We start from the raw sequence: 14,618 nt of genomic DNA on the forward strand, positions 1-14,618 counted from the left end.
GTCAAGTGAGTCCTCTCTTTTTCTATTTGCTAATTGCAACACTGGGCCTTTCACGGAGATACTAATCTGCAAGTGGTTCAGGATATTCACAGACCATGAAGGCGATTCAAGAACTGTCTGTTTTTATATGGGGCACCAAATCTGCTAGAAGGAGACAAAAAACGTCACTCAAAAGACAGACCTAAGTCTGTTATTCTTTCACCATATTTTACAAGCTTAAAATAAGAGGAGATCAATTTGCCCAGTTAAAGCAGTTTGCCACTAGAAACAATCAACATTTCCCAAGTCTCTGGCAAAATAAAAAGGAACATTAAGTGCATTTAAGTAGACTAATCAGAAAAATGTAAGAGACAGGAAAAGAAGGGATTTCTGTCTCTGACTCTTTGAATGAGAGCGGACAGAGTCATTACAAAAGAGCTTTGAGACTATAATCTAAAAGAAAACTAGAGATTGACATCAACCTGGATTTTAACACAGGAAAGTTGATTAGTCATGAGTCAGATTTACACTCCAATGGAGCTGGCAAATTTAAGTGAACAGAAGCTTCCCTCCCAACCATGATGGAAAGTACGTGTGTTCTGGGGGGTTCTGGTTCTGATCTGAGCCATGCCCCATGTCCACGTTATGAATATGATAAAACTAAATGCTCTCACAAACTTTTTTCAAGCTTTGGGCACAAATCAAATCTCTTTTAACTATGAATTTGATTAAGATGGTTCTACAGATAGGTGAAAAAAATATCCACTTAGAAGCTTGAAACTACATTAATTATCACCAATATTAAAGGAGGAAAAACATGAAGGCATAGGCAATATACCCAGTTATCTATATGTAAAAGTTCCTGGAATTTTCAAGTTTTGTAGAAAACATAATATTGTATTTGTATATAGAATGTTGCAGAACTTTTAACCAAATTAAACATTTTTAGCATTTAATTTCAACCCCTAATGAATGTAGTTACCTCAAAACTAACTTCTTTCTCTTATTACTGGTTCTGTTCTGCAATGTGCAATTATCAGATCAGAAGTTAGAGAAAGTAAAATGACACAATCTTAAAGGCTAATTTTTAAATGAGATTTCAAACTTCTTTAAGAATTCTATGCAATTTACTTTGGAGAAGACTCAAAAGTGAGAGATTTGATTTCTTATACTGCTGGAATCCTTAATAATCCACTAATCTGTACATTCTTCCAGTGCAGAAATATAACAAGAATTTTCACAGAAAACTTGGTCAATGGCACTTGTACTTGAGTTTCATTTTTTTTTCTTCTTCTTCTTCTCCCCAAAGCTCCCCCAGTATGTAGTTGTATATTCTAGTTGTAGGTCCCTCCGGCTGTGCTATGTGGGACGCCGCCTCAGCATGGCCTGATGAGCGGTGCCATGTCTGTGCCCAGGATCCAAACCAGTCAAACCCCAGGCCGCCAAAGCAGAGCACGTGAACTTAACCACTCGGCCACGGGGCTGGCCTCTCATTTATGTTTTATTTAGTTCTTTAAGAAAAACCTTTTCATTTCATTTTATTCTTATTTCTCTGCTACAGTTTACTAATTTTTATGTTAGCAAATAAGAGCACTACTTGATTCTCAAAAAGAGCGGACTCACCAAAGAGCTCCTGAGTTATATTCATTACTCAACGGAATCCTCTTTAAACCTCCTTTCCTATGTATAGCCAAATCTCCTTTAAAATTACTTCTTCTCTTGCCTTTTATGCTACATTAAGTAACTTTCGATATTAAGTTTACGTGTTTTTTAAAATACTTCCCTATCTTTAATGTGACAAAGTAACGCAGTAGTGGCACAGGCTGGCCTAGGTGTGAATCTGCATTCCACTGAAATGGTCCTACGGTCACAGGGGAGCACAGCAGGGCTGTGCATGGGGGCAAGGAAGGCTCGCAGGAGTGTTAACATGGGAGAGAAAGGGATGGCAGGACTATCAGAGTAAGAGGAGAAGGCTAAATGCCAGTCTCCAAAGTAAGTAATCTGTCATTATTTTCTTTCAGAATTTTATGCTGTACTTTTAGAAAGGACTTAACTTATACAAACTAAAATTTCAACTGGTCTAAAATATTTTAATAGCAAGTATGAAAAGTTTTATAATTTTCAAGGTCTAATCTTTTTAGTATTCAACTTTTACACTCACCACTGAATTGAAACAAATACATAACCCACCAGATATGAATGGGTTCATTTCCACAATAATTTAATAATTTCAAAGAAAGATTAAAAATGAACACTCTCTTTAATATGGTCAGAGCAACAAGAAAATCTCTTAATTTTTGAGGAAGAATTTCTTTCCAGCACTATTTTCTTTTTGGTCACAGTCACCTATGTTATATCCTTTGTAACATCATTGCCATCACCTTTCAACAAATGTCCATCTACAAATTAATTAACTTTGAGACGAATCCCTGGTATACTATTCTTCTGATTCCCATGAAAGACTCACTTTTAAGACACAATTGCAGCTGCCCCACACTGCCAGTTACCGTGTCACACACACGCCTTAAAATTCTGTAATCAGCAACCACCAGGTGCCGTATCGCACTCAGCACACCACAGTCAGTCAATACAGACAGCCCCAAACACACCAAGGCTGGTTTTGTCAAATGTTTTATTGAGTGTAGACATCTGGAGTACTGTAAAACATGCATTATCTGTAGATTCAAAAAGGAGCAAGCCACATTGTCCTCACTGTCAAATGTGTCAGGCTTGGCATACATGATGGAGATTAATGAAGTATCATGAGAGTAATATGGTTCCTGAAAAGCTTCCACAATTTGGAGTAGGGTCTTAATCACGTGAAAAGCAAAGCTGTTCACATTTAGCGAACTTGCATTTCACTGGAAGTAACACAGTATTTTAATTTTAAAACAAATAAAAATAATTCTGTTTCTAGAAGATTCCCATCCCCCCAACTTTATTTGTCCCTTCAGTTTTCAGAAATTTTAGTTAAAAAAAACCTCATATGCCTTTTGGAAGTTGTATGTTTATCTGAGCAAAAACTAAAATTTATTTCTTCTTCGGTTGCTGAGGTGTATTAAATTTGAAGAAGATAATATCTCCATCTTCAACAATATAATTTCTGCCTTGTTGTCTGTACTTTCCAGCAGCCTGTAAATAGGAAATATAGAGGAAATGGGTTATTTTACAACTAAATACATAAGGTGAATGGAAGAAGCAGATGCAGAAAGTATTACATTTCTTGGGTCATATTAAAAAATATATAGAGAGAAAGGCGATAAGTTCAAAACTAGACGTGGAGAGAAGCAAAGTACTTCTGATTTGGACAGAACTAGATTTTCCATACGTACATAATCATAATGTATTCTCCACTAAATTGATGGTACATAAATGTAATTATACCAATATCATTAAGTTTCATTACATGCTGTTTATGGTACATTTCTGATGTGTCTGCAAACATCCGCAAGTCACTGTAACAAAACAGATCAAACCAGGCAGGAAAAGAAGACTACATATCTAGTTTAAAGCTGCTTTATTTGCTTAAAGAAACTCTTTGGTGATTCTGGTGATGCCAAAAAGACAGTTTGCTACAAGGAAAACTATTATCAATTGTAAGGTACAGATTTTACATGATTTCCTTGTAGTTTTTTCTTTAGTCTTGACAATGACCATATATAATGGTGTGTATGAGAATACATCACGAAGAAGTTTACTGACTAATGGCCCTAGCTACAAGCAGACTCTAAACAGTTGGAACTGCAAAGACATATATTTTCACCACGTGTAAATTAGTCGACAAAGCAACTGATTCCACCTGCTGGTATGCAGATCTAGACATGCAATCTGCCAGTCATTCTAACACAAACAAGCAACAGTGCCAGAGACCCAGGTTCCCCCGGCACAGCACACACACTTCACCCTAAGCACGACAGGCTCTTCAGCATCCGCTCTTAACATTGCATACAACTGACACAGTCCCACGTGACCCCACCATCGACCACTCAACAATGAGGACTCAAGGATGTTTTGGAAAAAATTCTCAAAAGTATTTCCCTTCTGTTGGAATTTAGTGAGAACATGAAACCTTTGTCCAACAAGATCAGTACTTCCCTTTGAAAACATTGATAGGAATGTTTAAAGTCAACTGCAATTACACTAATCAGAAACAACAAGCAAAGATCATACATGTGAGGTTAAAATCAACAAACTAGATCACAGAGCCCTAGTAAGCATATTTCCAATTATCCAGACTACATATAAAAAATAACCTACTAATAATATGTGCTATTAAAATGAAGCTAATTTTGTGTGTGTGTGTGTGTGAGGAAGATCAGTCCTGAGCTAACATCAGTTGCCAATTCCCCTTTTTGCTGAGAAAGATTGGCCCTAAGCTAACATCTGTGCCCATCTTCCTCTACTTTATATGTGGGACGCCTGCCACAGCATGGCTTGATAAGCAGTGTGTAGGTCCGCGCCCAGGATCCAAACCTGCAAACCCCAGGCCACCAAAGCTAAGCACACGCACTTAACTGCTACCCCACTGGGGGCTGGCCCCTAAAATGAAGCTAATTTTTAAAAGCCAATATACCCTAACATTCTAAAAGGCATACAACATACACACAAACTCACATGATTTTTGTAAAGATGTGATGTACTGAAGGCCATATGCTACTCATTTTGAGAATCTAAAGCCCACCATTATAAAACTATATAGACAATTTAGATCAAATATATATTTACATGACATATTAATGTAAGTTTATATACTTTGTTACCACTCAAGTTTACTCCTAATTAAAGGTGACAGTGTTCCTTTAAATTCTCTAGAGACCATTTAATCCATTTCCACTGCTATCAGAAACACTGGTTGAAAAAAAATCAATACCCATTTGTGAATCTTGAGTATGTATTAAACAAGACACGTCTAACCAGTTCATTTGCACTTGAAAGCAGCCATCTGTAGAAGCCAGCTTTGCCTAAGCAGATATGATTGCTAATAATGTGATATCCCTGTAGACTACAAAGCCCACACAGAGCTATTCAGTATATAGTTCACAGCACTGGCATTAAATTAGTTATGCTGCCCTGGTGTTAGAAACAGATATATGTACATACGCATATACACAATCTTGCTCTCAAACCCCAAACCTACTTGATAATATGCAAGTAAATATTTGCTGAATAAGAGGGCATAAAGCAATTCATAAATGCTTTATTTGGAGTTCAAATTTTGAAATGTTTTGGAGATTAAAAAACACATAAAATACTTAATGGTATTCTAAACTGAAAAGCCAGAGGTCAATCCTTTCCAATTTACAGTATAAAAGCTCCCAGTCAGTGTTAAGCATTTCTACATGCAGGAAATATTATTTTATTGTATATTATATATAAAGTTTCTCTGTATTGTTAAAGGAAGTATTCACAATTTATATATCTTTTAAGTTTATTACAACATAGATATCTATTAAGGATTGGTAAAACAGGCTTATCACATGAGAGTATAAAAAAGAAGCATCTGATTTCTGAATTCTAGTAACAGAAAAATATCCTTAATCCTCTTTACCTATGAAAAGTATATTTGCTAACATGATGTAGCAGGTTGAAAAATAATCTGAGATTTCTCACTGCTAATTAGTACTCCTGACAAGATTCAATCTCAGTATTTGCATAACTATCTATTGATACAGACGACACCACTGAAAAGTTAATAACTTTGCTTAGTTGTAAACTGTAACTTCTTTCACTCCTTTTCAAAAAACAAAATGGCTCTCATTCAATACTGAATGAATTATACCAAGGTTTCTTCCCTCCTCTTCCTGCGGTTCCAACACTTCTACTAAAGTCTTGCTGTTTAGTATGATCTTTCCAATGATACCAATGAGAATAAACGAAACTTGAAATAAACTTTTTCGCATTCCTTTCAAATGATGAATTAGTAAACACAAGAGAGACCTGTTTAAATTCTTTAAAATTTTCTACGGTAGTCTTCAAATACCAAACTAAAGATAAAGAAGCCTTCCTACAACGTCAGTTTAATCACTTGACCTATTTCTATTGATTAGAGATGACATACCTTCAAGATTTCACTAAGTAAAACCCAATAAAGCCACACAAAATTAAGCTTGCAATACAATTTACACTTTAAAAAGTCACTTATTACTCATGTATAACACTGCTTCATCATTAGTGGCTGCAAATCAAATTACACTCATTAGCTAAAATAAAGCACAATTTTGGACCTGCCCTCTAGTGTTGAGAAAGCAAATCAAATTCCCAAAGATCTTTTAAAAAAAAAGTACAACCATGAAGTTTCAGCAAGAACAGGTCTTATTTAACTAAATTTCTTGTCCCTTTCTTTGAATTAATCATAAGCAGATACGTGCTACTTCTATTTCAGATATTCAGATGTAAAAGTATAATTTTTCATTGGCCATCGGTGAATAAAATCTTTGGAGTTATTATAATTACTTAAAACTATTGTACTTTTATTTTCATTTTTAGAAAAACACCACAAAATTACTGACAATTTACACATTTTAAAAATTATCTAAAAGCATGTAAACATCTACAGCTCTTCAATTGGTTTATAGTAACAGTAAATCCCGATATATAATTTAAAAGACCGTTATTCATTTTAATCATGAGTATCTCTGTATTAGTAAAAATTATAAAATGTGAAACTGGAAAATAATTCCTTACCTTGACCGCATTCTCAGAACCTTCCTCTTTAAAATCTTCGTATTTCATTACTTCAGCCATAATGAATCCTTTTTCAAAATCTGTGTGAATCTTTCCTGCAGCTTGAGGAGCCTTCGTCCCTTTCTTTGAAAAGAAAGACCAGAGAAAGCTAATTGCATTTAAGATGACTGATTCTAAGTGTAGAGTTTCTTTTCTCTGATGTGCAGTTGGGCTCAACTTAAACTTAGTTTAGCATCAGTTAAGATGTCAGATATACAATTAGTACGTTTTCAATGCTGGGCACTGTCTGTGCAGCAGACTGAGCACAGACACATCAGTAGATATTAGAGAAGCACAGCTCTGTTTTTATTAAGAGTCGTCCACAGTTTTATTGATTTAGATGCGGTGGTCTGGTTTTGGCGTAGGTTTCATTTCAATTTTCTATTCTTCACAGTAGAAAAAAATAAGGATTTTAAAGTAACTTTCAAGCTGAATTATCAAAGGTTTTAAAAAGATAAAAAGCCATGAAAATTTCAGCTCATCTAAAGAACATATAAAAATCAATATATAAAGAGACATTTTAAAGATATTTCCAACAAATCATATAATCTATGTTCAGCAAATAATTTTGAAATTCTCATAAAATTTCTGAACATTTTACATAATACACCCTGCCTCTAACCATCATGAAGGAAAATTCAAGTTGATATAGGAAGAGAAATGTCTTATAATTACCCCATATGTTAAATTACAAGGACATGCATTCCAGGCACACACAACCATGGAAAGAAATCTGGGAAATAATGGTGACCTAAAGGCTGCTCAATAAAGCATGTTAAAGTGATAAGGAGTCTGACACTATAAAGCACAGTTTTTACAATAAAAGATGTATTGGGTTAATATGGCTACTCACTGATGCTTACCTGACCAAATATCCTAGCACATTAAATCATGGATACTTACAATCAGTCTTAAGATAAACCAGCTTTCACATTTACAAGCCCAGAACACGTTATCTTTCCTGCTGCACATACTTAAGTTTGGAAGTTTTAAGGCTTTAAAATATAAAGTAAAAATAAACCCTGGCAATTTGTTTACCAACTCGGATTTGCTTTGACAATATTTTCTAAGTCTATATAAACGGGCCATGGTTAGAAGTCAATCATTTTTTTACAAAGGGGAGAGGAGATAAGAAGAAAAGTGAATCTCACATTCACACAATGCATTTAACATTATGTTGAACTGCCTCCATGCTCCCATCCATATCAAATCAAAGTAAATGTTACAATAGATTACAGTAGTCAGTGAAAACAGAAATCAAAGCAGCACTGAAATTTATCACCTAACACATATTAAAAAAGCATAATAAAAGAATGACTAAGACAGTATTTCTAAAAGTTCTGACATTTTTATATTCTGCAACACTATTTGGGACTACATATATTTTAAAATATTTTTCAATAGTGACTACCATATTACAATATATTTACATTTAAAAGCAAGCCATTACAGTTCAGTTTCTATTGTCCTCTGGGAATAAATTAGTCATTCTTTCTGGTCATAATCAGTGTGCACCGATATTTAAAACACATATCACATTTTTAAAAAAGAAAGATTGAATATATAACATTGTAAAAATAAACACTACTTCTATGAATTCAAATAAAAAAAGGCATGAATTATTACATATTAAGTTTAGCTCTTTGAGCCCAACTGTGTATCCATGAAGAGCATAATGATGTCATATTGCTTTTATTGCTGAAAATGTAATCCGAGGAAAGCAAAGGAGGAAAGAACCACCCGCAACCCAAACAAACTTAGCGAACACAAAATGAAAAGCAACATCAATTTCACTGCAGACAAACCCAGTCACACAGATTAAGCAAGCACAATACTGGTGCGTCTTATCTCTGACCACAGGAGGAGGGTAGACAGATTCTACAGGATGAAGAAATTCAGACTATGTAATAGGCAGAATCAATTGTTACCTGCCTCAATCAATGCCGCTCCACTTTCACTGTTCAGCAGCTCACAAATAATTAAAGTTATCCTGGACAAAAACCTCATCTGTAATGACTAGCTAACCGCCACCATGACAAACTTCAAAGTCAGTGATATCAATCTGAATTCAATAGTGTGGAACTGGATATAGCTGATGAATAAGTATGAATCTTACCCTGATGGTCCATGCACGCACTTCATCTGGGCCTGCAGTGAAAAAGTATTCTAGTTGGAGTGCTGCAAACCCAGCCTTAATGATCTTTGGCAAAGCGCTGAAATAAAATGAAACAAATTCACTCAACATATAAGTTGATTGTGCCAGAGATGGATGTAGAGCTAAAATTATTCATTTCAAGCAGAAAATGCTGAAGACACTAGTAAATGACCATTCATCTTTCATAAAACACTTGAAAAGGTCAGAAAGCATATAACTATTTCTAAAAAATCCCTTCTAAAATTGGTTTTAATTGTATTGGTCTGAATATATCATCTTGAATTGTTTACTATAAAAAAAGAAAAATTTGGTCTACCCATTCTATGACTATTTCCCTCTAATATTAATTATTTCCAGGATGTGGGTCATGAAAGCAAAATTATTTCTTGGAAATCCAATGTTTAAACAATATATTACTGTTACTCAGAAAAAATCAAGGCAACTGATTCACCCTTTCTCCTCCCCCACTGAACATGACGAAAGAGTTTTGGCGATCGTTCCTTCTCAAAAATATACATAACTAATACCTATGTTATAATTAAAACACTGTACGGAGATGACAGATGACAGTTAAAAACTTAATTTAAAATAAATCTTTTCACTCTGTCTCATGGTAAAGAAAGGAGAAGATTCCCTCTTTATAATGGTAATTACTCTGTCATTTATTATTCTATCAGCGCAAGCAATTAAATTACTGCAAGGAAATAGTTGATAATAAAGTGTAGGGAAAATGAATGCTAATTAACCTTTGTGTCATGTTCGCTTCCAGATACTTCTGTCTCTCCTCAGCACTCAATTCTTGCAACTTGAGTTCCAAGGCCCCACTAAAAGGAATGACCAAGGCACCTGGGTCATACTTGTCCACCCACTCTTTAATTTTTATCAACCTGTAGACAAAAAAGGGCACAACATTATCTTGTAGTGCATGCATGACTGTACCACATTCATTATTATCAAGTAGCACATACATATTCATAAGAATTGCACGGTTTTATGATGCCATCTTTTTGTGTATAGCTTTCCAAGGTCAAGGCATTAACAGGCAGCAATTGCTTCAGGTATACGCCATAATATTTTACTGTAGTCTAGTTTTACTTTAGCACATTATCTATAGAAACTATTATACAAATATTTTAAAACTTTTTAAAGTTACACTAAATTTGTTCAGCATTAACATACGTGCCCTTAAAAACCTTGATTTTAGGACAATTTTTTCTTACTTTACAAAGTAAAATTTTAAAAAGCAAAAACATAAAGTTTCATTTGTATAGGAATCACACCTAAAACTGCCAGCTAATTTTGAAGAAGCTTTGACAAATAAATAATTTGTTCACCAGATATGCGTATGCCTGGTTTCACTTCCTTCTGGGACTAACGAGAGCCTATAGTTGTCACTGGTTTTGAGGGAGATTTTTGCTAATCAAAACAAAGACGTCCAGCAATACAGATTTACAAACCTAGTTGACTGGTGTACACACCAGTCTTACGAACCTCACTTCTGTAGGATCATAAATAACAGAACTATAGAGGAAATAAATTCCTTTACTCAAAAAGCGTTTGGAAAGACAAATTGGTTAGGAAATTGATACCAAGTGTTACCTGAAAAGAAGCTATTAAGTGACTTTTTCTTTCTTCCAAAGCATGAAGTATTTTGACAAAGTAGTAGTCAGAACATAAATGAAATAAGTATAATGAATATATTAACCGGGTTCTGATCCTACCACTCTGCTAGCTTCTTATTCCTGGGCAGGTTATGAACCTTTCTAAGCCTCAGTTTCCTCATCTATAAAAATGGAGATAATAATAGTATTTATTATATTGTAAAGAACCTAGAAAATAATGCCTGGCATATAGTAAATGATAACAATAGTTACTATTATGAATTTTCATTCTCAGATAATCAGAGCATATATGCTTATGATTCTAGAATAGTTTAGTATAGAATCGAATATAGATTTCATAGAAATTTATATTAAAAAGTTTTATGTATACCATAGTCTTACATAATTCCACTAGCCTCCCATATTTAGACTGAGATTTTAATAGCTATTGTGATAAAAAAAGCTGTGGCAGGAATCCTTTAAGTAATCAATGTAAATGTCACTTTAGGGGAAAATGAACACAAGAGCTAAACTGCAAGTTCATCAACACTCACCTATCACAGAAAACGGCAGGGGATCCGAGTTATCAGAAAATTAAGAATATGGCCTACTAAGTAGGATTTAGGATGGGACAAAGGAATGAAACATTCACATAATAGTTTATATATCTTTGTTATACAAGGCTAACCTATAATTTACTTATTTAATATGTTACCAGTGTTTTTTGATCTTCATATTTTTTTCCTTTTGGTCACATCCTAAGGGAAAAAAATAGACCAATCCCTAATAGTTATTTTGGAATAAAGTATGTGTCTTTTAAAATAGGAAATCCAAACCAGATATTTTCTTATCCAAAATTATGAAGGACAGGTTAAGGAAAAAAAGGAAAATTTAAATTGATACTTCTGCCTATAATAACATTACAAGATTCTAAGTTATTTCATAGACTTACCCTATTCAAACAAAAGTGTATGTTAAATGTTATCATCAATGGTTTAGTAACATAAGTTTATTATACAAGTCAGAATCAAATATGTAATTAAAAAAAGATCACACACCAAATACAGATTCAATGAAAGTGAAATAGAACAAGCCCATGTAAAAGGATAATATAAAAATATCATTCACATTTTGTTTCGTAAATATGGTCAACATAACTAATAAAACCAGAACTGTTATGAAACAACAAGATAAGAAATAATTACTTTGGCTAAAACATCAATTCAGAATAACAATAGTGCTACCCTGTCATTTTAACAGCCTTTCCTGCAGAGTCCTCAGAGGGATTATTTGCATTCCTCAGGTGTTCTATTGTACAATTCAGATGAATAAAGACTTACAAATCATTCCTCTACCGCCAATGTGAGACTTTGATCTGGTGAATACACCATTGTACCTTAACTATAATTGGCAAAAAACCTGACAGTGTAGAGCATCACAAGCTTAATAACAAAGGAGAATATCTCAAAGTGTTGACAGATGATCTTCATAATGCAGAAGCAGAGCTGGTACATTTTAGCAATAAATGAGCACTGAGGTCTAAAGGTCTCTAAAGTGACTGACATCAGACCTGCTACAGCCTCACTAAAAGAAAAAGGTACCGTAGCACTCTCCGTAAAGTGAGTTAGGCTCTTTGCCTGCAAGCTTCACTTTTGTGACTTTCACTGTCATAGAAAACACAGGGAAGATGAAAAGTGAGTTAGGTTCTTTGGCTGTCTGCTTTACTTTTGTTACTTTTACTATCAAACAAAAATAAGAAATGTTCCAAAGTGATTTTTAATTACATATTTGAAAAAAGCCTTGGGCAATTAAAAAATATGACTCGCCTTCAAGATTACAGACTAAAATACATAAAATATATTTACTAGGTCTGAGGGTTACAAAAGTGTGATAATGAGGCCAAGATCACAAGTTTGAACCCCATTGGGACCAGTTACCTTTTGCAGAAAAATGTCTATTCTATTGCTACAAACCATACCCCAAACTATAGTTAGTCATCTCAAAAATGTGTGCTACCAGCACACGAGGGATATGGAAAATCAAAGTTGAGCTCAGTACCACTACCAGAAAAACAATTTCAAGTACATTGTGTCAAAGCGACTGAATAATAATCTCCATATACAAATGTTAGCAAATGTCTAAAGAAAATTATCCTACCCAAATTGTTAGTGACCAAGATAATAATGATAATGATGATGATGATAGTGTCATAGAATATAACATTATATGAATGGAGAAGAAACAGTAAAGATAATACACTCCCAAGACATAAACTGTAAAGACTTTCATAGTATTCATTTTACAAATTTATATGAACAGAATAGTGCAAAGAGATCCATCCTTCTCTTGATAAGGAGCCAGAGCCATGCTGATTTCCCCAAAATCTTATGAGTGACAAAAGGAAAGAAGAACCGCCATTAGTTATATTTTTCTCCCTGGTAATGATTCCACAGAAAGGGGACAAAGCAGGGACAATCGATTTTAAGACTAAAAGGGAGATGCTTTGAGATACACTGGTAGGTTATGATCTGTTAGATGCTTTGGCAGAATGAGATCTTTAATATTAAATTAGTATTAGATTTCTAAAAGATCATGTCTCAAATTTACCTTTGGTCTTATAATCTGACCTTCTTAGCCAGTCTTGAAATTCCAGATTCCATAATTTGATTTTCCCAGGGTTAGTTTACATGGTTGTATTTCTTTTCCCAGACACTAATTTTATTTCTAAAAATTCTATTTGTTGCTCTTTTAAATCTACCTGCTCTTTTTTTGGGGTAATATTTTACTTTTGTTAAATGAATTCTTAGTCCCTTTCAGTATTTTAATCAGATTAATTTAAAGTTCCTTTCAGATTCTCTAATTACTTCTGCTTTCTTGGGTATAACTCTATCCCTTACCATTTGCCATCTGCTCATGAATGACCTCTCACCACAGTTGGTTCCTGTGTATGTGCTGTGTTGTTTTTGGGTGTGTGGTCATTTGGTAACAGCAGTTATGTTCCAAGGGAGTTTGTGGTTCCCTGGGTTGTTATGTCTCTATGGGATCATTTTGTGGTTGTTTCTTCGAGGGAAGGACCTATGGAGGTGGGCTCTGGATCATTTTAGGGCTCAGTGTTTCTGCACTAGGTTATTGGTAATGGAAATTAAGGCCCGACCTCTTATAATGCAGTCCTAGTCTCTAATTCCCTAAGAGCAACAGTTTGCTCCCTTGTCCAGAAGGGGTGGGAGTGGAAGGCATTTTTCTAGTATCTGATCTTGGAAAGGATAGCTTTTTCTAGGCTTTACGAGGGAGACTCGTTCTAGCACCCATAGCCTGGGGCCCATGCCTTGACTCTTATTCCTACACGGACACCAAAGTGTCTAAACCATATATAAGCTTAGTTTTCCCTGAGGGCCTTACACTGCTGATTTCACTCTCTACTGTGACTTAGTTTCCTCTTTGTTTTTGGCACCTAGAGAATCCCTTTTCTTGCTTTTAAGTCCTGCTATGTGTTCTAAAAATACCAGATCATCATCAATACCATCCTTTGCTGGTGTTTCTATATATTAGGAACTAGAAGGGAGCTTCCTGTATTGGCTCAGTCCACCGTCTTCACTGGAAGCTCTCCATATTGGAATTAAATTCTCCACTTCATTGTGTCTTAATCTATTCTTTTCTACACTTCATGTCCGTCTAGCCATTCAACTACACTCAGCTACTCAAATTCTAACATTTCCTAAAAATCCTTTAAAGATGACTCAATCTAGCACTAAAGCGAAGTTATATTACATTTATGACATCTTTGTTGAACATTAGAACTCTCTCAAATATGCTTATTCTACTTTGCAATGTCAAAGTATATTTAAAATCTTTTAAATGGATACATATAGTAATATTAGCTCCTTATATACACCATATATAGTTTTCTGTGTGAATCTAGGTCTTAACTTAAAAAAAAAATTAACAGTAATCTCTTGCTTCTGACTGAATATAACTGCTGGCAAGAACCATAGGTCAATATTCAGAAAATGATGTAACTTACACAAAGAGAGATCCAGGGCAGGTTCATTCAGCGACTTAGCATCATTCAGTCAATGTTATTAAGGACCTGGTCTTTACTAAGCTAGATCCCCTCATGTTGTTCATGGTGTGGATATACCATAAATCCAGGGGGTACTGAT

The 14,618-nt window shown here is 34.6% G+C and overlaps 1 protein-coding gene across 3 annotated transcripts in view; it reads right to left on the bottom strand.

Annotated features, from left to right (window-relative positions):
• Positions 1–2,594: 2,594 nt before the first annotated feature.
• OLA1 (Obg like ATPase 1) overlaps positions 2,595–14,618 on the bottom strand; it is a 168,127-nt gene continuing 156,103 nt past the window's right edge. For all 3 annotated transcript variants that reach the window (XM_070580221.1, XM_070580219.1, XM_070580220.1), the window contains 4 exons: positions 9,604–9,744; positions 8,819–8,915; positions 6,664–6,786; positions 2,595–3,111 (listed from right to left, as the gene is read on the bottom strand). In XM_070580221.1, the coding sequence (XP_070436322.1) occupies positions 3,010–3,111; positions 6,664–6,786; positions 8,819–8,915; positions 9,604–9,744 (463 nt within the window). In that variant the 3' untranslated portion in view covers positions 2,595–3,009. The remainder of the gene's footprint in view (positions 3,112–6,663; positions 6,787–8,818; positions 8,916–9,603; positions 9,745–14,618) is intronic.

This window comes from Equus przewalskii, chromosome 17 (assembly GCF_037783145.1).
Source record: "Equus przewalskii isolate Varuska chromosome 17, EquPr2, whole genome shotgun sequence".
Classification (NCBI taxonomy): domain Eukaryota; kingdom Metazoa; phylum Chordata; class Mammalia; order Perissodactyla; family Equidae; genus Equus; species Equus przewalskii.